The 22,164-nt window shown below is 39.5% G+C and overlaps 2 protein-coding genes across 6 annotated transcripts in view; both read right to left on the reverse strand.

Moving 5' to 3' along the window:
• NETO2 (neuropilin and tolloid like 2) overlaps positions 1–3,816 on the reverse strand; it is a 92,893-nt gene extending 89,077 nt beyond the window's left edge. For all 5 annotated transcript variants that reach the window (XR_009400763.1, XR_009400762.1, XM_059382058.1 and 2 more), the window contains exon 1: positions 3,733–3,816. Coding sequence is in view for 3 of the 5 variants with exons in the window: in XM_059382058.1 (XP_059238041.1) it covers positions 3,733–3,766 (34 nt within the window). In the remaining 2 variants the exon portion in view is untranslated. The remainder of the gene's footprint in view (positions 1–3,732) is intronic.
• Positions 3,817–15,615: 11,799 nt separating this feature from the next.
• ITFG1 (integrin alpha FG-GAP repeat containing 1) overlaps positions 15,616–22,164 on the reverse strand; it is a 310,112-nt gene continuing 303,563 nt past the window's right edge. Inside the window, exons 17-18 of the mRNA XM_059383282.1 lie at positions 19,578–19,695; positions 15,616–17,024 (exon numbers count right to left, since the gene is read on the reverse strand). Of these exons, the coding sequence (XP_059239265.1) occupies positions 16,965–17,024; positions 19,578–19,695 (178 nt within the window). The 3' untranslated portion in view covers positions 15,616–16,964. The remainder of the gene's footprint in view (positions 17,025–19,577; positions 19,696–22,164) is intronic.

Consider the following 22,164-nt stretch of genomic DNA (forward strand, 5'->3'; position numbering starts at 1 on the left):
TATTATCTTTGCATAGTTTGTTTTTTTTTAAGAAGACTTTATTTATTTATTTGACAGAGAGAGAGATCACAAGTAGGCAAAGAGGCAGGCAGAGAGAGGGGGGGGAAGCAGGCTTCCTGCTGAGCAGAGAGCCCAATGTGGGGCTCAATCCCAGGACACTGAGGCCATGACCTGAGCCAAGGCAGGGACTTAACCCACTGAGCCACCCAGGCGCCCCTGTATAGTTTGTTTTTAAGTACACCCTCAGAAGAGTTCCTTTTGAGGAAGTTCTCCTCTACGGAAAGTCTGGAAGCTAATGGACCCAATAACATTTTAGGGTTTCCTTTTCAAATCAAAGACCATAATAACTGGGATTGTGTAGTGATTGAGGGACACATTTTTTAATCAAGAATTACTCTGCAAGGAGCATAAAATGAAAAAAATGAGACTGAAAAAAAAAAAAAACCACAAAACTATAGGAGACTGCTGAATGGGTAATAACCAAAAACATAATGTGAGATTATTTTAAAACTTTGGATATGAACTTGTTTTGTAATGCACATGTGTATTACAGGGCTGCTTGTTTTTTTTCTCACGGGTGAATCTGGTTTCAAAACATAGATAAAATGGATTCTAGTTTGAGGATTTACTATAATAAAATAAGTGTTTAGTCAGACTTCAATTTTCAGCCTTAAAACATTTCCCTTCTTCCAGGGGAGAAAAGCCAACAAGTTAATTTTTAATAAGACGGTGTTTAAAGCTTCACGATTAAAAGGACAGCTTTCCAGTACTGCACTTATTTTTGGATAGTTTACTAGTTTTTGGATGAGGCATGTGAAAAATCGACAGGAATTAATTTTTGTCAGTCTCAGGTAAGATTTTTAAAAATATAGTGCCGAGGGATATTAATGCTGTTACACGATAAATTTTATAGTAGTTTATATAGTTTAAATATAGCTGAATCTAATAGGATTCTTCTAAAGTGTGAAGAGTGAATAAAATAGTAAAAAATGGGCTTATAATACTAATGCAATATTTTCATGTGACTATGATGCATACTTAACTTTGACAGAAAGTTAAATCAAATTTTATAAGACCCGGAGGGATCATAAAGAGTTAAAAGTGAATTATTCAGTTTTAACAACATATGAACTGTTTGAAAAGCCTAGTAGAGTTATCCTTTTGTTCTTACCACTGAGAGTAAAACAAAAAGAATCAATGGCATCTTAAAGAACATTACCTTCTACTTAAGATCTCACACATTCATTATGGATGATTTGTTTTAGTTAAAACTGACCACAATACTGCAAACAAGGCTTTGGATAGGTAACAGCTATAATTATGCAAATATTAAATAACTGCTTGTGATAAGAACCTCTTCAGCACTGAAGCAATTCACCTCACAGAATACTTAAGGGCTGCTTTTTCATGCCTTAATGCACACAATGAATGGGAGCACTAGGAAAATCTAGTATTTACTAAAAAGATAATTTAAAAAAATTAAAAATAACAATTTTTATATAGATAACACACAGCATTTGGTAAAAAAAAAAAATCAAGGGTTACAAATGGGGGTGCAGTGAAATAGAAGTCTTCCCTTCACTCTGGTCTCTCCCAGATTTGCTTCTCACAATCAACTTTCATTTATTTCTTGAATCTTTCTAGACCAATTCCCCATATTTACAAGCACACACACACAAACTTTAGAAGACTTAAAAATAGCTTGTTTCATCTCTAGCAAGCCTACAGCAACTTAGTTTGAGCTTTAAAAATGCTCCAGCATGTAAAACAATTGTAGGTTTTAGTGTACACTAAAAAGCAAAGCCAAATACTACATTGTTTTCACTGTCAGCTCTGCCATCACCACAGCATTCTTTCCTGAAAGGCGCAACAACTAAATGCTTCACCACAGTGACCAGAGAGGGCAGTATGTACCAATGACAAAAGCATAAGCAGAAAAGCTGCAAATACCTTCAGGATTCAGGAGGACCAACAATTCTGTCCTATCCCGCTCAGTTCCCATAAAGTTCCGCAGGTAGAGCTGTGTAACAGGGCTAACTTATTTCTCCTTAGGGGGCTGCCCAGATGGAGTGTCGTGATGTCGATAACCATAAAGCAATCAAGACAATGAAACAAATCTGGATAATGAACACTAACCGAAAACCTATTGTGCATGTAGAATTTATTTTGGAAGAATAAAACAATCTAATTTCCAAGGAATGGCTACACAAATTAGGATTTACAGACAGGAAAACTATACTAAATTATCAGAGTTTTAAATTTTTTTAAAAGATTTTATTTATTTGACAGAGAGCGACATAGCGAATGAGGGAACACAAGCGGGGGAGTGGGAGAGGGAGAAGCACGCTCCCCACCGAGCAAGGAGCCCGATGTGGGGCTCCGGGCTCAATTCCAGGGCCCTGGGATCATGCATGACCTAAGCAGAGGGCAGACGCTTAACGACTGAGCCCCCCAGTCGCCCCCAGAATTCTAAATTTTAATTTAGTGAAGGAATCACTAAGAATTCATGGAGTGATATGAAATATTCACTAGGTAGAAAGTCCTGGTATAAGTCTGTAAGTATACAGTTGGGGAAATATTTGAAATTAAACTGCTGAAGTCTCAGTTATGCATTAGGAAAATCTGGAAAGCAGGCAACTGTCCAGTTAAAATTAAAAGCAAAATTATACTGAACTTTCTAATAAACAAATTTGAAAAAAGTATTAATTTGGAATGGGAAAAAAAAACCACCCAACATTTGTCACTGTACAAATATCAGGATACAATAATCTCTATGTGACACTGCTAATACAATACCGTAACTCCTTACCCAATACAAAAAAGACGATAATTTCATAGCATTATCAACATACAGCTATTCAGTTTTCAATTTAAATCAGTGGGGGAAAAGGGAAGCCGTTTTTTGGTGGTGATGCTGTTCCTCTGACGACTGAAAAAAGGAATTATTCAGTCCGAGTTTCGGAAGCAACTTTGTATCACAACCTTAATAATCCATGCATAAAAATTTCAAGGTAAATTAACACCTCCAGGAAAATGCAAAGCAGCTCTAGAGTGTTTGGGAGCTTTGTACGCTTGGCAAGCCCACGGTTTTAATTCCCAGTGCCACAAATCAAAAAGAACCAGACACCAGCGGCACGGTATTCCGAGGTCCCGGGAAGCGCCGGGGCGCGGCCGCGAGCGGCGGGCTCTGGGCCGGGCCGAGCCGGGTCTCGGCGCCCGCAGTGGTGCCGCAGCCTCCGCGGCCGCAGCAGGTGGGACCCGGCCCGGCTCGCAGGCCGTTCCGCCACCAGCCACCCGCCACCCGCCACCCGCCAGCGCGGGGCTTGTCGAGAGCGGCTCAGCGACGCCTCGGCCGGGGCGTTTATTGTTTGCGTGGAATGACTTTGTCACTGAATGCTGAAAAAGACCGGCCTTGGCCCCAGTTACACGGACCCCACAACTTTGCGAAGCGATGCGCGGAACTGAAATGAAGAGGCGCGAGGACACGGCTCGGAGGGCCCCGCCGGGCCGCCGCTTCCCGTCCTACCGCGCGTTCCCACCAGCGCCCCGCGGAGCCTGCCCGCACGTAGCGGGCTGGGGCAGAGGCGCGGCGCGAGCAAGTCGATCCGGCGGGGCGCGGGAGCTCCGAGGTCCGCGCGGACCAGACAAAGAGGCGCGTCGGGCGCCCGGGAGGGACGCGAAGACGCCGGCCTCCGCCCGCAGGGGGCGCCGTCCGCGGCCCCCGGCGCTTACCTTTGAGGACCGCGCAGAGCTGCTCTAGGGCCATGTTCCCGAGCGGTCCGGCGCTTCGCGAGGGGCCGAGGCGGTGGCGAGGAGGCGGCGGCGGCGGCGGCGCGGCGCTCACGGCCCGGCGCGGCGGCAGTCCCGCTCGGCCCCCATCGCCCGCCACCAGGCTGCCTCTCCCCGCGGGGCAGGGCTCAGGTCCTGCAGCGCGCCATGCTCGAGTCCCCCGGCGGGCTCCCGCGCTGCCCGAGCCCCCCGACGGGCGCCGCCTCTTGCTCCGCGGCGCTCTGTCCCATCGACCGCCCCGCAGCCGAGGCGCGCTGGCGCGAGGGACGACACCCGCACGGGCCGCTCCTCCCGCGGCCGCGGCGCGAGCCCCTCCGAAGTGGCGGGCGCGGGGAGCCCAGGCTCATTTAAGCAGGGAGCGCGAGCGCCGCGTGCCGGCCGCGCCGCCTGCGCGCTTGTGCCCGCCCCCCCGCCCCCCATCCCCGCCCCCCGCCCCCGCCCGCGTGCCCCTCGCACTCTCCCCGCCAATCGCCAGGCCCGCCCGCGGCCTCGCACCCCGGGAGGGCAGCGCGCCCGCTACCGTTGGGCTGGGGGCGGGGCGACGAGGAGCTGGGCCCCGCGGTCCCGACCCCTTCGGCAGCGAACCGCGGCTCCGAGAGGCGGGCGCTGGGGGAGAGCCCGGCCCATCCCCCGCCGCTGCTGGGCGTCCGGGGTGAGCTGGTGTGAGCCCTCGAGGCCTCCGGCCCGAGGGAGGAGCTGGGGAGCCCGCCGCCCACCCCGAGCCCCGCAGCCCTTGTCCATCTCCGTCCGTCTTCGCAGATGGACTGGGACCGACCCCTCGGCCTCTTAGGACCTCAGTTCAAGGTCAAAACTCTGCCCCACTAGCCCCAGGGGCAGGAGGCGAGGATCTGGGCGGGGGCTCAGCGACAAAGGGCGCCTGAGGTTCTCACCTCCGCTTGGCGTCAGGTGAGTTAACCTGACAGGCGGCCGTGGTGATCACTGACATTTCTAAAAGGCTTCCTAGGTTGCCAGGCACAGTACCAAATACTTTGCTTATCAACTTTTTTTAAAAAATCCTCAACCCATCTTATGCCGTAGGTACTGTTAGAGGATGGGGATAACGAGGCCAGAAAGCTTAAGTAATTTGTCCAGAGCCACACAGCGGGGGAAGAAGGCAGGGTTGTGAACCCAGGAATTCTGCCGCCGAGATCGCAATATTGTCCACTAAGTCGTGCTGATGGTAGCTTGACTTGGCTGATTAAAACAACAAAACAAGGGGGAGGGGGGCTGGGTGGTTCAGTGGGTTAAAGCCTCTGCCTTCGGCTCAGGTCAGGTCCCAGGGTCCTGGGATCAAGCCGCACATCTGGCTCTCTGCTTGGCAGGGAGCCTGCTTCTCTTCCTCTCTCTCTGCCTGCCTCTCTGCCTACTTGTGATCTCTGTCAAATAAATAAATAAAATCTTTAAAAACAAAACAAAACAAAAAACAACAAAAAGCCAAATTGGCAAACTGCATAATATTATGCTTTTTTATTTTCTCCATAGTAATTATCACGCTCTGAAATCACCTAGCTCATCTACTTATTTATTCATCACCTATAGCCTATTTACCCCTACACTGCTAAAATAGGAGCTGCTTGAGAGCAGGAGGCTACGTTCATATAGTCACTCAACACCTACTTGTTGAGTGTTAACTATGTGCAGAGAACAGTAATCAGTGCCTAGCGAATTAAGGCTGTGATTAAGGCTCTACCATAATAGAATATTTGTGCCTGTATCTGACACATAGTAGGAACTCCAGAAATACTTGTTAACAAATTACAGTTAAGGACAATGATAGGTAACTGAAAAAAAACTCTTCCAGGGATGTCAACCAACCTCTTCTCTCTTTCCTTCTGTCCGTCAAAGAAAGGAACAAAAGTAAGTATTCACAAGGTTTGCAAGTGAAAACATATTTAACGCCAGTTAATAATGAGATATTTAGCCCTTTATTATGTGCTATGGACAGTATAAAAGATGTGTATGTGTTGGTTCCCAAGACAAATCACCTACAAATCCAAGTAACTTGTGAGATTGCACAGAAGAGCCAACTAGTAAATAAAACATTTGAGATCCTTTTCCACAAATATAAAGTGACATATTGGAAGACTTGCACAGTAGTAAGAGTTTTAAATGTAAGTCACAGACAATGTGGACAAAAAGAATTAGGAAGAAAGAGCCCTCTCAACTTCTGGAACAGAATAGGTTCTTTTTTTTTTTTTTTTTTTTTAAGATTTTATTTATTTATCAGAGTGGGGGCAGAGACCAAGCGCAGGCAGACAGAATGGCAGGCAGAGGCAGAGGGAGAAGCAGACTCCCTGCTGAGCAAGGAACCCGATGTGGGACTCTATCCCAGGACACTGGGATCATGACCTGAGCCGAAGGCAGCTGCTTAACCAACTGAGCCACCCAAGCGTCCCGGAACAGAATAGGTTCTTAATGCATAGTTGTTGACTGAAGGAAGAATTGGTGTCTGTCATGTCATCAGAGAGTGCTTCATGGAGGAGGTGACCCACAAAGAATGGAAAGGCTATGGATGGCAAATGGAGGAGAAGGCAGAAGAGCTTTCAAGTCAGGCGAGGAGCAAGGGCTTGCATTGCATTTGGGGCAAGTTTTGAGTCCGGCAGTAAAGCTAGAATAGAATATGGTGGGCTTTGATTTAGGGAGATTCTTACTTAAATGATAGGCAGAGGGGTTTGTGTTTGATTCAGGTGGCCAGAGGCATACTTTTTAAAAGTGGAGTTATGGAGCTCTGGAAAAACGAATCTGTCCGTTCAGTTGAGGATATAGTGAAAGGAGGGAGGGGACTAGAGCAACTGTAGTAATTTAAAAAGTATATACACAGGGGCGCCTGGGTGGCTCAGTGGTTTGGGCTGCTGCCTTTGGCTTGGGTCATGATCTCAGGGTCCTGGGATTGAGCCCCGCATCGGGCTCCCTGCTCCGCAGGAAGCCTGCTTCCCTCTCTCTCTCTCTCTCTCTGCCTGCCTCTCTGCCTACTTGTGATCTCTGTCTGTCAAATAAATAAAATCTTAAAAAAATAAAATAAAAAGTATATACACAGGACTGTTCTTTGAGTAGCCCTTCCTGGTAGAACCATTTTGATGAAACCTAAAAAGGTTTTTAATCCTCTAGGATACTGGCTGGGATATAGATTCCCAGGGAATAGATTGGGAATGCTCAATTTTGGCTCTCTTTTAAGACACCTATCTTTTGGCTGTGTTAATGTAATTGTCTATAGTAGATTTTTCAAGGAATGTGATAAAGCACAGATCATAGCTGGGACTACTGTGTGGCCATATGTTAACTAAATCAAAAGGAAAGCCCTTAGAATATCTCTCTGTTGGAGAGTTTTGTATTTGAATGATTATTTCCCTGCAAGACCACCCAGTAACACTCAAGTCTGTTCCCAGGTTACCTGCCAGTTCCCAGGTAACTGGGGGCTTTGTTTTCACTGCATCCCACCTGATCTTTCAAGGCATAGTTTTAGCCTCTCCCAGGTCTTCAGAGAATCATTCCTATAGTTTAAATTTGCTTTTCTTGGGGCGCCTGGGTGGCTCAGTGGGTTAAGCCTCTGCCTTTGGCTCAGGTCATGATCTCAGGGTCCTGGGATCGAGCCCCATATCGGGCATCGCTTGGCAGCGAGCCTGCTTCCTCCTCTCTCTCTCTGCCTGCTTCTCTGCCTACTTGTGATCTCTGTCAAATAAAAATCTTAAAAAAAAAAAAAAACAAAATTTGCTTTTCTCTGACCAAATCCCCTGTAGCACTTGAATGGTATATACCATTGACATACTATGAAAACGAATCATTTTAAAAATACAGCATTTTATCTCAGTGTTTGTATACTGAACAGCTTTTTGTTGTCTCTCTTTTCCACTAGAGGTAGCGAGCTCTGACATTTGATTACATGATAGCCTGGGAAGGCAGGTTGTTATGTTTAGAGGTTTTTATGGACTGAATGTTTGTTTCGCTTAGAATTCTTATGTTGAAGTCCTAACCTCCAGGACTGTATTTGGAGATGGCACCTCTCAGGTTAAATGAGGGTGGGGTCCTGATCTGATGGGATTAGTGTCTTTATAAGAAGAGAGACCAGACAGAGTGCCCCCTCTCCTTGACACTCCGGCACAGAGGAAATGCCCTGTGTGGCCAGTGTGAGAAGGTAGTGTTTAGCAAGCCCAGAAGAGTTCTCACCAGAAACCAGATTGGCTGGAGCCTTGATATGGGACTTCCAGTCTCCAGAACTGTGAGAAAATATATGCTGCTCAAGTCCCCCAGTCTATGGCATTTTGTTATGGAAGTCAGAGTAGACCCATACGGAGCTATCATTAAGGAAGACAGAGGAATGTACGCATAACCACGCTGATGTACAGAAAATCTATTTTGTACTGAAGTAACATAGGGGTCTCACGTTGCTTTTCTTACAGTGTGTGGCTATGGCAACAATGATGGCAACGTTTAATGAAAAGCGATATCGTATAGATTTGTTATTATGCAACTGTAGTGTTTTTTAGGGAAAGAAAAGAGGAAACTTAAATAAATAAATAAATAATGAATTTAACTCCTATTCATCTTCTTGGGCTACCATAACAAAATACCACAGATGGGGGGGGGTGTCTTAAACAATAGAAATTTATTTTCTCATAGTTTTGGAGTCTGGAAGTCCAAGATCAAGGTGCACATAGGTTTCTGGTGAGACTTCTCTTCCTGTCCTGTAGACTGCAGACTTCTTGCTATGTCTTTACCTGGTCCTTCCTCTGTGCCCTGTCTGTTCCTCTTAGAAGGACACTGTTCAGATTGCATTAAGATCCCACCCTTATGACCTATTTATCCTTCATTACATCCTCAAAAGCCCAGTCTCCACATACCCTCACGTTGAGGGTTAGCGCTTCAGTATATGAGTTTAGGGGCAGCGGACACAATCCAGTCCCTATACAAACATACTCCTGAATCAAAATTACTCATTTAAAAAAATCATTGTTAATGATTTTGAAGAAGATCTGCTTCCAGTGAGTTGAAACCAGTTCAGTAACACGGTCACCGATTCTTGCTTCCATTTTTCTGCTTAGTGGAATTCCAAAGCAAGAAGGTTTTTTTTTTTTTTTTTTAATTTTTAACATTTTTTTAATTTTTATTTTTTTATAAACATATATTTTTATCCCCAGGGGTACAGGTCTGTGAATCACCAGGTTTACACACTTCACAGCACTCACCATAGCACATACCCTCCCCAATGTCCATAATCCCACCCCCCTTCTCTCTCCCCCCCTCCCCCCAGCAACCCTCAGTCTGTTTTGTGAGTCACTTATGGTTTGTCTCCCTCCCAATCCCGGCTTGTTTCATTGATTCTTCTTCTACCCACTTAAGCCCCCATGTTGCATCACCACTTCCTCCTATCAGGGAGATCATATGAAAGCAAGAAGGTTTTTAAGAAATACTGCCTACGACCAGTCCTCAAAGTATTATGTATGTACTTTAGTATAAAATACTAAAGTATTTCAACTTTATCAGGAGAATTTCTGATCATCCAGGTACTTCCGTTTGATCGTGAAAAAATAAGGTCCTAATGATACTTCTTGGAATAACACTGCTAGCAAACATGGTCCCATTCTCCCTTCCACCTCGCTTTGTTCGTCCCTCCCTTCCTCTCTTTCTCTTCCTTCCTTCCTTTCTTTCTTTCTTTGAGGGGAAGAGAGGTAGAGGGAGAGGAAGAAAGTCTTAATCACTCTCCATTCAGAGCTTGATCTGCCTGAAATTTCGGACTCTGAAATCATGACCTGCCTGAACCCAAGTCCAAGACTCAGCACTTAACGGACTGAGCCACCCAGGCATCCCTGGTATCATTTTCTTAAAAGCCAAAACCCCATTTTGAAATATCTATTTACTTGATGCTTAAGCCTGTGGACTGCAAGCTGAAACGAATGCTGTTTTTATTCCTACAACATGAAACCATAATATTAAACTCTAACATTCTTCATATAGTTATTTGGTACTGTATGCTAGATAAAAGAACTTTCTTAAATGTTCAACTTAAGGGACACCTGGGTGGCTCAGTTGGTTAAGCAGCTGCCTTTGGCTCAGGTCATGATCCCAGTGTCCTGGGATGGAGTCCCACATCGGGTTCCTTGCTCAGCAGGGAGCCTGCTTCTCCCTCTGCCTCTGCCTGCCATTCTGTCTGCCTGTGCTCGTGCTCTCTCTCTCTGACAAATAAAATCTTAAAAAAAAAAAAAAGTTCAACTTAAGGGCTTGATGGACTGAATATTTGTGCTGCTTAATATCCTATGCTCTTAATGCTAGTGTGACTAGAATGTATATATATTCAACTATATATTGGTGTTATTCAATTTTCATTTTTGAAAGGAAGTTGTGTCTAAATTATTTCAATTATTAGTAAAAAATCGCAAACTATTTTTTATGCTGTAAAAGATATAAGATTTGTAATGAAACATTTCTAGGTATGAGATTTACGAAAGGATTTTGGAAAACTTTTGTAGAATTTTTTTTTTTAAAGATTTTATTCATTTATTTGACACAGAGAGATTACAAGTAGGCAGAGAGGCAGGCAGAGAGAAAGGGGGAAGCAGGCTCCCCACTAAGCAGAGAGCCCCATGCGGGGCTTGATCCCAGGACCCTGAGACCATGATCTGAGCTGAAGGCAGAGGCCTAACCCTCTGAGCCACCCAGGTGCCCCTGTAAGATTTTTAAAAAAATTGTGAAATATAATACTCACAAAAGTGTCTAAAAACAAACATGTATGTACAGTTAATTATAAAACTAAGTTCCATGTAAACATCACCCAGATCAAGAAATAAAATTTGACAAATACCCTTAAGCTTCTCATGTGCTTGTGTATGATTATAATCTTCTCCCAATTCTCTAGAGTTTATCACTATTCTTTTATAATTTCCTTCCTTTTGTTTTCTTTTTTTCCCTCATAGAACATAACTTCTTTTCTTTTTTTTAAAGACTTTATTTATTTGATAGAGAGAGAGATCACAAGTAGGCAGAGAGGCAGGCAGAGAGAGAGGGGGAAGCAGGTTCCATGCTGAGCAGAGAGCCCAATGCGGGGCTCGATCCCAGGACCCTGAGACAATGACCTGAGCTGAAGGCAGAGGCTTAAACCACTGAGCCACCCAGGTTCCCCCTTTTCTCTTTTTTAAAAATGAAGTATAGTTTACATACATTATTATATTAATTTATGGTGTACAGCGTAGTGGGTTGATAATTGATCATCCAGGTACTTTCTGAAATTATGACCTGCCTGAACCCAAATCCAAGACTAAACATTACAAAATGTTTAGCACAATAAATGTAGTTATCATCTGTTAACACATGAGGTTATTATATCCCCTCTGCTGTACTTTTCATCTTGTGACATATTTATTGTGAAACTGGAATATTTTTTAATCTCTTAATCCCCTATACCTATTTGCCTGTCCCATCTGGTAACCACTAATTTGTTCTCTGTATTTGTGAATCTATTTCTGATTATTTTTTTGCTTAATTTGCATTTCCCAAATATGAACATCTTTTTATATGTTTATTGGCTACTTGGATTTCCTTTTTTAGTGAATGACCTATTCAAAACTTTCGCCCATTTTTTGCTGGGCTGTCTTTTAAAATAATTTTATAGAATTTCTCCATTTTGTATAACTAATCAGTTATGTGTGTTGAAATATTTTCTTTCATTTTATGACATGTTTTCATCCTTTCAATAGTGTCTGTGATGAACAGAAGAAGTTATTAATTTTAATATGCTCCTGTATAGAAAGAATTTTCCCTTTAGTGTTTTTAGTGACCTGAATAAGACACCCATCCTTACTCCAGGATCATGAAGTTATTTATGTATATTAAATACTAAAAGCTTATGAATTTGCATTGCATATTTAGGTTTGGAATCCATTTGTCTCTTCACTAATACTATACTGTATTAATCATTACAACTTAAAGTTTTGATAGCTGACAGAGCAAGGTCTTGTTCTTTCTTAAGATAGTCTTGGCTATTCTTGGCCTTTTGTTTTTCTGTATACATTTTAGAAACAGCTTATCAAGTTTAGCAGCTACTACAACAAAACTCTGTTGGGATATTGAGTAGAGTTGGGGATGATTTGACATCTTTACAATACTTTGTCCTCGCGTCCAAAAACATGGTATAAATGTACATTTGTTGAAGACTTCTTAATTTTCTGAAGAAAGTTTTATAATTGACCCTGCAGAGATGTGATACATCTTGTGTTGTTCACGGGTAGCTCACTTTGATGAGTTTATAAATATTACCTATTTTAAAATCCATTTCGTATCCAATTTGTTCATATATAAAAATGAAGTTGACTTTAGATACCACCAATTTGTTCTCCAGAGTGGTCTTACCACTTCTGCCTTCCTATCAGAAGGATGAGAAGTCCAGTTGCTTCCATTCCTCATCCATCAACACTTAGAATTGTCGGTATTTTTTGTTTTACCTGTTATAGGAGGTGTGTAATTGTATTTCTTCATGATTTTAATATTGACTCACCTAACAGCTAATGGTGTGGGGTATCTCTTCAGCAGTTGCCGTTTGTATATCCTTTTTAGTGATATGTCCTAGTGTTTGCACACCTTTAAACTGGGTTGTTATGTACTGCTTTTTGTTTTTTAAGATTTATCTATTTATATTTATTATTATTTATAGACAGAGATCACAAGTAGGGAGTGAGGCAGGCAGAGAAAGAAAAAGAGGAGGAAGCAGGCTCCCTGCCGAGCAGAGAACCCAATGAGGGGCTCGAACCCAGGACCCTGGAATCGTGACCTGAGCCGAAGGCAGAGGCTTAACCCACTGAGCCACTCAGATGCCACTGTAATGCTGACTTTTAAGAATTCTTTATACATTCTGGATATAAGCCCATTGATGGAGATGTGATTTGCAAATATTTTCTTCCCATTTGCAGCTTGTCTATTCATAGTCTTGAAAGTGGCTTTGGCAAAGAAAATGTCTTTAATTTAGAAGTCAAATTTATCAATATTTTCTTTTATGGATCATACTTTTGGTGTTATTTCTAAGAACTTTTTGCCTAACTCATGACAATATTCATGAAGTTCATGAAGATATTCTTCTTCTTTTTTTATTTTTTTTTTTTTTTTTTTAAAGATTTTATTTATTTATTTGACAGAGAGAAATCACGAGTAGATGGAGAGGCAGGCAGAGAGAGAGAGAGGGAAGCAGGCTCTCTGCTCAGCAGAGAGCCCGATGCGGGACTCGATCCCAGGACCTGAGATCATGACCTGAGCCGAAGGCAGCGGCTTACACCACTGAGCCACCCAGGCGCCCTCATGAAGATATTCTTCTATGTTTTCTTTAAAAGTCTTATAGTTTTATGTGTTACATTTACGTTTATGATCTATTTTTAAAAAAGATTTACTTATTGAGAGCGAGCGAGCGAGCATGGGGGAAAGGGGCAGAGGGAGAGGGAGAGAATCTTACACAGGCTCTGCGCTTTCACGACTCTGAGATTTTGACCTAAGCTGAAACCAAGAGTTGCATGCTTAACCAAATGAGCCACCCAGGTGTCCCAGTTTATGATCCATTTTTGTTAATTTGTCATAGACGGTGTGAGATTTCGATCGAGCTCTTCTTTTTCTTTGCCTATATTTGGCCAATTGTTCTAACTAACTCTATCTGTTGAAAAGACTGCCTTCCACTGAATCACTTTTACAAAAGTATGTAAGATCAAATAGCTTTATTTGTGTAGGTTTTTTTCTCGATCCTCTGTTCTGTTCTATTGTCATTGCTCTATGTGTTTATCTTTTTGTCAATACCATACTATCTTGGTTACTATAACTTTATTATAAAGACTCACTGGAAGTTTTAAAATCAGTTTGATTCCTCAAGCTTTGCCTTCTTTTTCAAAATAATTTTAAGCTGTTCTACTTCCTTCACTCTTTTATATAAATTTTTACAATCATCTTGTCTATAGCTACAAAAAATACTGCTGGGATTTTGATAGGGATGGTATTAAATCTTTAGATCCCTTTGTGGAACGTTGACATTTTTACTAAGTTGAATCTTCCAATCCATGAACACAGTGTCTTTACATTCAAGTCTTCCTTGATTTTTCATTGGCATGTTGTAATTTTCTGCATACAAATTCCATGCATGCTTCATTATAGTTCTACATAAGAATTTCAGGGACGCCTGGGAGGCTCAGTCAGTTAAGCGGCCAACTCTTGATTTTTGGCTCAGGTCATGATCTCAGGGTCCTGGGATCAAACCTGGCATTGGGCTCCCTCTTCCTCTGCACCTCCCTGTGCTTGCGTGCTCTTTCTCTTTCTCTCTTTCCCTTTCTTAAACAAATAAATAAATCTTTAAAAAAATTCATTATCGTATCCCTTTTAAATAGTATTTAAAAAGTTTCTATTTCCAATTGCTCATTATGTTTATATATTAAATGATTGTGTTGACCTTGTGTCCTGCTAAACTTGCTAAATTCACTTAGTTCTAGAATGTATTTTGTTGTGTGTGTGTGTGTGTGTGTGTGTGTAGATTCCTGGGAATTTTCTAGACACTCCTGTCATCTACTAATAGGGATAGTTTTATTTTTTCTTTTCCAATCTGTATGCCTTTTATTTTTTTTTTTCTTGGATTATTACTTTAGTTAGGATTTCTAGTACTATGTGGAAAAGTAACCATGGGAGAGGACATCCTTGTCTTGTACCTAATCATTGGGAGAAAGCATTCAGTCTCTCACCATTAAGTATGTTGTTAGCTGCAGATTTTTTTTTTTTAAGATTTTATTTATTTGACAAAGAGAGAAAGAGATCACAAGTAGGGACAGAGGCAGGCAGAGAGAGAGGAGGCAGGCTCCCTGCTGAGCAGAGAGCCCGATGTGGGGCTCGATCCCAGGACCCTGAGATCATGACGCCAGCCGAAGGCAGAGACTTAACCCACTGAGCCACCCAGGCGCCCCTTAGCTGCAGATTCTTAAAGAAAATGCCTTTTATAGTTAGTGAAATTCTAGTCATAGTTTGTCTAGATTTTTTTTTTTAAATCAGGAATGGATGTTACATTTCTTAAGTTTTCTTTCTGTGTCTATTGAGAAGATTAAAAGGTGGTTTTTCTGATTTACTAATATGGTAATACTGCTTTTCCCCCTTCAAATAGTAAAATTAGTTTTGCATTCTGGCGAAACCCACTTGGTCATTACATATCTGTTTTTATATTTCTGGATACAATTTGCTAATGTTTTGTTGAGGATTTTTGCAGCTATGTTATGAGGAATATTAGTTTGTAGTTTTCTTGTAATGTACTGGGTAGTAGTATTAGGGAAATATTAACCTTATTAAAGGAGTTGTGAAGTATTCATTTTTCTTTTTTTTTTTTTCTCTTTAACATTTTATTGGCTTATAATATACTCCTCATAGACCCTGACTCCAAGTGAGTTTTAAAACTCATGCTGTATTATTTGAGAGATACTCAGCCTAACAGTCTTTAGGTCAGTGTGTGCCTGGCAGTGTTGCTGTTGATAACTGTTTCATAAAGTAAGGGAGTACTGTAGTCAGGGGATTCCTATCTTGCGTGAACTCACAAGGAGGCAATAGGTGAGTCACTTTACCTTTGTCTCATGGTGCAGATAAGTGATTTAGACTTTATACTTTTTTTTTAAGGATTTTTATTTATTTATTTGACAGAGATCACAAGTAGGCAGAGGCAGGCAGAGAGAGACGGAGAAGCAGGCTCCCTGCTGAGCAGAGGACCCGATGCGGGGCTCAATCCCAGGACCCTGGGATCATGACCCGAGCTGAAGGCGAGACTTTAACCCACTGAGCCACCCAGGCGCCCCTAGACTTAATACTTAAAAAATATTTACAAACTCACCAAAATACTTTGTTTCAATACACAGTATTTATTAAGGAGACATATTAACATGCTCAGATACACAAAGTAAACCACTTATACACATGCCATTCTCAATGAACTGTAAAGAAAAAAAGAACACGAAGAACAAAATTAGGTAAGTTTTTGTGTTTTATAGCCATCACATGTCCATTGCATATTAGAAAATTAATATTGATATATAAACTTTTCCCAGTCTTAGATTTAAATCTTCAATTAACTTTTTGGTGAGGTGAAGTTCACAAAAATTTGCACTGAAGTCTGAATGTAAATTAGAGACTGTATGCTTTTGAGCATAAAAATGTGGTTGAAGATTTGCATTCTTAGATGCTATCTATAGCAGTTTCCTTTCAAGAAATCAAATGTTCTTCATTATCACATGATAACCATCAGTGTTGAAATGAAAAATTTTAGTGCATATTAATTCTTGGAGGGTACTATAATTTTTAGTTAATATGAGCAAGTAATAAAACTGTCACATAAGATGCCAACCACTAAGAATTTACTTTTCCCAAAGAATATGATATCCTCATGCTTGAAAATTACATTCTATTGAGTCTATATATTTTGATAATTAGTTTTAGAAGTTTGTAAAAAAAAGCAAACAACAAACTAATAATAGTAATCATGACAAGTACCACTTATTGAGCAGTTAACTAACTCTGTGCTAGACACCAAGCTAAGCACTCCACATCCATCATCCCATCTGATGTTTACAAACCCAAGCTGAGTAGTATTACTAGCCCCATTTGTAAACAAGAAAACTTAGGCTCATAGAGGTTAACAACCAAATTCAAACAGCTTGGAAGTGGTGGAACCCAGAATTTAAGGCAAGCCTGCTGGACTGCAATTCCAAAGCCAGAGTATCTAAGCTCTCGCCCGTGTGTCATCACCTGCTGTGACTAAGGTGAAATAACGTTATCTGTGATACATTCACAAAGGCGTAATTTGTAATGTTAGAATAAGAAGCAAGACCAATTCAAGTGGAACACAAAAATCCCTGCTCATTTATTTTTATTTATACATGTCTTTTCCCATCATCATTATTCTAGTAAGATTATAAATACAGAAACACCTGAGTACATGCAACACATTCCACAAAGTAACAAAAATGTACAGCACATTTAAATAATCCAAATTACTGTATACAAAGTGCTTTAAAAAAAGACCTTGTGACACATTCAGACCATATTTATTTGAATACTTTTCAATAATTACCAAAGGAGACATCATTTATAAATAATACTCAAAATCTCTTATTTTCTTCTATTAGCCAAATTTAGTGTTTCAATTAATTAAGTGAATAGCCGTTCCATTATGTAATATTAAAGGCAAGTCACATAGCATCAAAATGAAACCGATGCGCTTCTTGTCGTTTTTCTCTATCATCTGCTTTCTGAAAAAGAATTTTAGATTAGTTTATAAATAACAGGAAAATGTCAAGAAAACACTCATTTCTGAAATATAAAGTAATTAAAAAAACAAATCTCTAAGCAAATAGTAGATAAAAGATGTGATTTTATTACATAATAATCATGAAATTTTTAGTTTACAGTAGCTATTTTATAATTAATAACCCACTAATTAATTTTAAAAACCAATAAGAAATGTTCCTTAAATACTTAGTTTGTTATCATTTATTATTTATTTGAAAGTAGTAGTAAACATTAGATTCTACAAAGATGGAACTATATTTTTCCCATTATAAGCACTAATATTAATAAATGAATCTAGGTAAGGTACATTAGTTATTTTGGCCTTAACCTATTGATTTAGCATATATTCACTGACCCTCCACTCCCAGCAAAGTACTGTGCTTTGTATTTTGAGGGATTAAAAAAATCCTCAGTTTTGTATCGTGTTCTCAAAAACTTAAAAAAAAACACCAAAACATATTGAATAACTGTATTTCAGGGAAAAAAGTGAAAACTGTCACTAATATTCTTGGAGAGACATTACTTCTAGGTTGGAGTGAGGAAAGGGAAAGCTTTGAAAAAAGATGGTGTTTATGGAAATGGAGGGGGAGAGGCACTCCTTCCAAGCTGGGGTAGAACAGGTGCAATCATGGAAGTTGGGCAGGAGGAGGGAATATGTGAAAGCAGCTGGTAAGAAGCGAGGTTGGAAAGATATATGGTGGAGTCACATGGAAGTTCTATCACGGTTAGGCTAAGGAGTTGACACATTTTAGGCAGGGATTTTTGAGCAGAGGAGTGACATGACTAAGGCTAAATCTGATGATGAGTTAGAGGGCAGCAATGTGATCAATAGAAGAAAAAAGAGAGAGAATGGATTCAGGGAGGTAAGGCAGGACTGGACAGGACAAGGAGCTGAACCTAAAGCCCTGGGAATAGAAATGCAGAAATGGAGTCAGCTGCATGGATCGTCATGGAAGCAGAATCAGAGGGCAACTGATCAAATTTTATAGGTAAGTAGGAAAGCAGAGACACAAAACTTTAAAATATTTGTTTTAAGGTGCTTGTAAGTGATCTAGGTAGAGATGTCATGGAGACAGCTGGAAATGGGCTAAGAGAACTTTAGGGACAGACAAGTGTTAGGGATATTTGAGGTAATAGCTTGAAACTGTGGTTTTGGATAAAACTGGCAGAAAAAGTGTAGAAAGAAGACAGCTTAGGGCAGACACTGTGGTTAGGAAATGGTAGAAAGGAGCACCCAGCTAGGTGAAAGAGAAGTGGTCAAAGAGGTAGGAGATGAACCATAGTATGTATCACAGGAGAGTATACATGGTCAAATCTGTATCTATATTTAAACTTCAATTTTTAGCCACTGCATCATTATTATTTTAAGTTTACAATGTTTACACTATAATCAGATGATCTGAGAAATTAATGAAATTAATTTCCTTTCCTTTACAGGTCTAGAGCTATGCAGTACTTCAGACTATATTCTGACACTTCTGGACAAAAGTATGTAGGATCATCCTTTATTTTATGTCTTAAGTCGCAATCTTAAAATTAACTGACTTTATAAGTTTCTGTTGTCATTTTTGATATATAAAGGAGTAATTTTTTAGGAAGAGACAAACCTATGGACATTTATCACAATTAAGATCTCTTTTTCCTAAGTTAAAACAGTTAAAATTCACAGTAAATTTAGTTACCAAAAAATTATTATGATGGACATGACAATCCAAAGACAATCCAAAAGACAACACTTTTATGGGACAAAGAAGCCCTTTTTTGGGAACAATGCTGGAAACTGCTATATGTTATATGCCCTAATATATATTCATATTAATTCATGTACTTAATTCATATTGACATTTTCATAGAAATTAGCTTTTTCAATTTATATCTAAACTGCTAGTAAATTTATGTGATAGCCTCTTTTTTCCGCCTCATAAATACTGTATAAAAAACCTACACTTGGACTGTTGTTTTTAATTATTATTTAGGGTTGATACTAAAGAAAAAAATGTTTAATTTAGTACAAAGCATACTTTACAGATGGAAAAGATGTTTATTACTTTAGTTGTTACCTTCCACTCAAACCTTGAGAAAATCATTTAACCTCTCTGTGCTCAAATTCTTTATATAGCCATAGATGTTATACCTGGAAAAATGTGTTCATGGCTTTATCAGTAGATAATAAACACAGGCTTGTTAAAAAAAAATTATCATTTTTCAGGCCTTCATGAAATTATTTCTAAATTTTTCAATATACCCGGTAATTTCTAGGTGATCATTTTATTACTATTATACAGCATTGAAATTTTAAATTAGTTTCTTGTGATGTGTATGAATTGCTGAGAGACATTAATAACTTAAAGAGATGAAAGAAATTATAATCAATAAGAGGACATTATGTATAGAATGTGAAAAATCACAAAGTCTTAGTCATTTGAAGAAAGTTTAAAATATAGTGTTTTTAAAGAGCAATGTATTACTAATACAAATTAATAAAAGTTAATGTTTCATTTAAATGAACAAACCTTTTCCTGCCAATGTAAAATGCCAATTATTGCCAAAATGAAAACACAGACACCGATGAGAGCTATAGCAGTAAGTAGAACAATGTTACTTGGTGTAAGATACAGTTTGGCACTCCAGCTGCAGATAAAAAAGAATCATAAAATTATACATTTTAACTGAAAAATAATAAAATTCTACTAAGACTGAAAAGCAAATAGCTATTAATTAATGAATCAGTTGATTCATCCATTAATTCATTTTCCCATCTCTCCATTCACTATAAATAAACAACAGCAATTAAATTTAGATAGGGCTAAGAATATTGATGATCCTGCAGAGTTCAGATTTTACTCAGAGAACTGGATAGAATTTTTGATGAGATGCTTCATTATTTTTCTTTGATCCCATGAGAATTATTCTTAAGTAAACTTATTAAGGACACTTAGGACAATCTTAGACATTGTTTTTACATCTTAATTTACTTGCTGAATTTGAAACCCTGACTCTAAGGCTACACAGTTACATGATTTTGACAAGATCTCCTATCATCTTATTTTTTGACCCCTGTTTACATAGGTACTATGGCCAACTAAAACAGCCATATATCTCAGTGGGTGTAGTGAGACGGCTTGTGTAAAAACACTTGTATCATTTCTGTGTCATGCTGGAGGGTTTACATTACTACAATGATGTTGAGACTTCTTACAAAATCACTTTTAGGGGCACCTGGGTGGCTCAATGGGTTAAGCCTCTGCCTTTGGCTCACATCCTGATCTCAGGATCCTGGGATCAAGCTCCACATCAGGCTCTCTGCTCAGCAGGGATCCCGCCCCCCACCCCCACCCCTGCCTGCTCTCTGCCTACTTGTGATCTCTATCTGTCAAATAAGTTAAAATCTTAAAAAAAAAAAATCACTTTTAGTACCTCAGTGTTAATGGCAATAGACAGACTTTAGTATAAATAGAACTAGCTCTTTCTTTTAAAACAATCCATATAATACAGCACTTGGATATCTTGAAAAGCTTAAAATTGGGGTCTAATATCATCAACACTGTAGGAGGTTATATACAAAGAATTCTGTTCTCTCTGAAAATAGGTAATAGATATATTTTCATTTTAAGGTCACCTATTATTATTGCATTACTGTCAATTTCTGTTAATGGTTGCTTTATATATTAAGGTGCTCCTGTGTTGGGTGCAAAAATATTTACAATTATTATATCCTCTTGTTGGATTGACTCCTGTATTATTATGTAATGCCCTTCTTTATCTTTTATCATAGTCTTTGCTTTAAATTCTATTTTAGTCTGATATAAGTACAATTACCCAGCTTCTTTTGGTTTCCATTTGCATGAAACATTTTCCCCTTCTTTTCACTTTCAGTCTCTGCATGTCTTTACATCACAAGAGGTGAGTCTCTTGTAGGCAGAATATAGATGGGTGTTGTTTTTTAATCCATTCAGCCTATTTTCATTTCAAAAGTTTAATAAAAGTAAGATCATTCTGATGAATAGCAAGTAGCGATTGACTTATTTTGGGGTAATTAAAATTTATTGATCCGTAAGTTAGCCTCTAGTCAATAAATCTCAAAATATACCTCAAACTAAAATCAATTCAGTTTTTATTATGTACATAAATTTGAAAAGAACATTTCTTCAGAAAGAGCAAGAGAAACATGAAAAATGTTGAGATTATAAAAGAAAACTATACTAGAATTTTCTAGAAATTCAAAAGTAAGAAAACTAGGGAAACAAATACTGTTAGTTGAGGTTAACTATTCTCAGTACCTTACCTCATACTTAAAAAAAAAATTCTTTCCTGAGATTTTTTGGTAGTTCTTCTTAAATAGACTTTAAAAAACCATGAAAATAGTTATCTTGGTAAGAAAAAAAATTGGATGAAAGGCCAGTCCTTAATTTCTTACTCAGAAGCAGTCATTCTTATCAATTTCTTACATATCCGCCCAGAGATGTTTTATACGTATATAAATATATATGCACATATCTTTTTCTTTTCTTTCTTTTTTTAAAGATTTTATTTATTTATTTGACAGACAGAGATCACAAGTAGGCAGAAAAGCAGGCAGAGAGAGAGGAGTAAGCAGGCTCCCTGCTGAGCAGAGAGCCCAATGCAGGGCTCTATCCCAGGTCCCTGGGATCATGACCTGAGCAGAAGGCAGAGGCTTTAACCCACTGAGCCACGCAGGAGCCCCGCACATATATCTTTTTCAAATCACAAATGGTTTCTTACTATACATACTCTAAAATGCATTTTCCTTTTATTGTCTTTTGTTTATCACTCTATTTTAAGAGATTGTTCTATGTCATGATATTACAACGTCCAGAAGTACCATAATTCATACATTTGCCTACTCATGATACACATTTTCTAGTTTTGTTATAAATTTCATGTATAGAGAAATAACAAACACATAATACAGATTCATTAAAAAATATCTGAACTCAGACTATTATTGTTTCTAGTGATATTGTCTTTTTTTAAAAAATATTTTATTTTTAAATAATCTCTATACCCCACATGGGACGAGAACCCACAACCCCAAAATCAAGAGTCATGTGTTCCATTGACCGAGCCACCCAGGTGCCC

Source organism: Mustela nigripes, chromosome 17 (assembly GCF_022355385.1).
Source record: "Mustela nigripes isolate SB6536 chromosome 17, MUSNIG.SB6536, whole genome shotgun sequence".
In the NCBI taxonomy this organism is placed as follows: Eukaryota; Metazoa; Chordata; class Mammalia; order Carnivora; family Mustelidae; genus Mustela; species Mustela nigripes.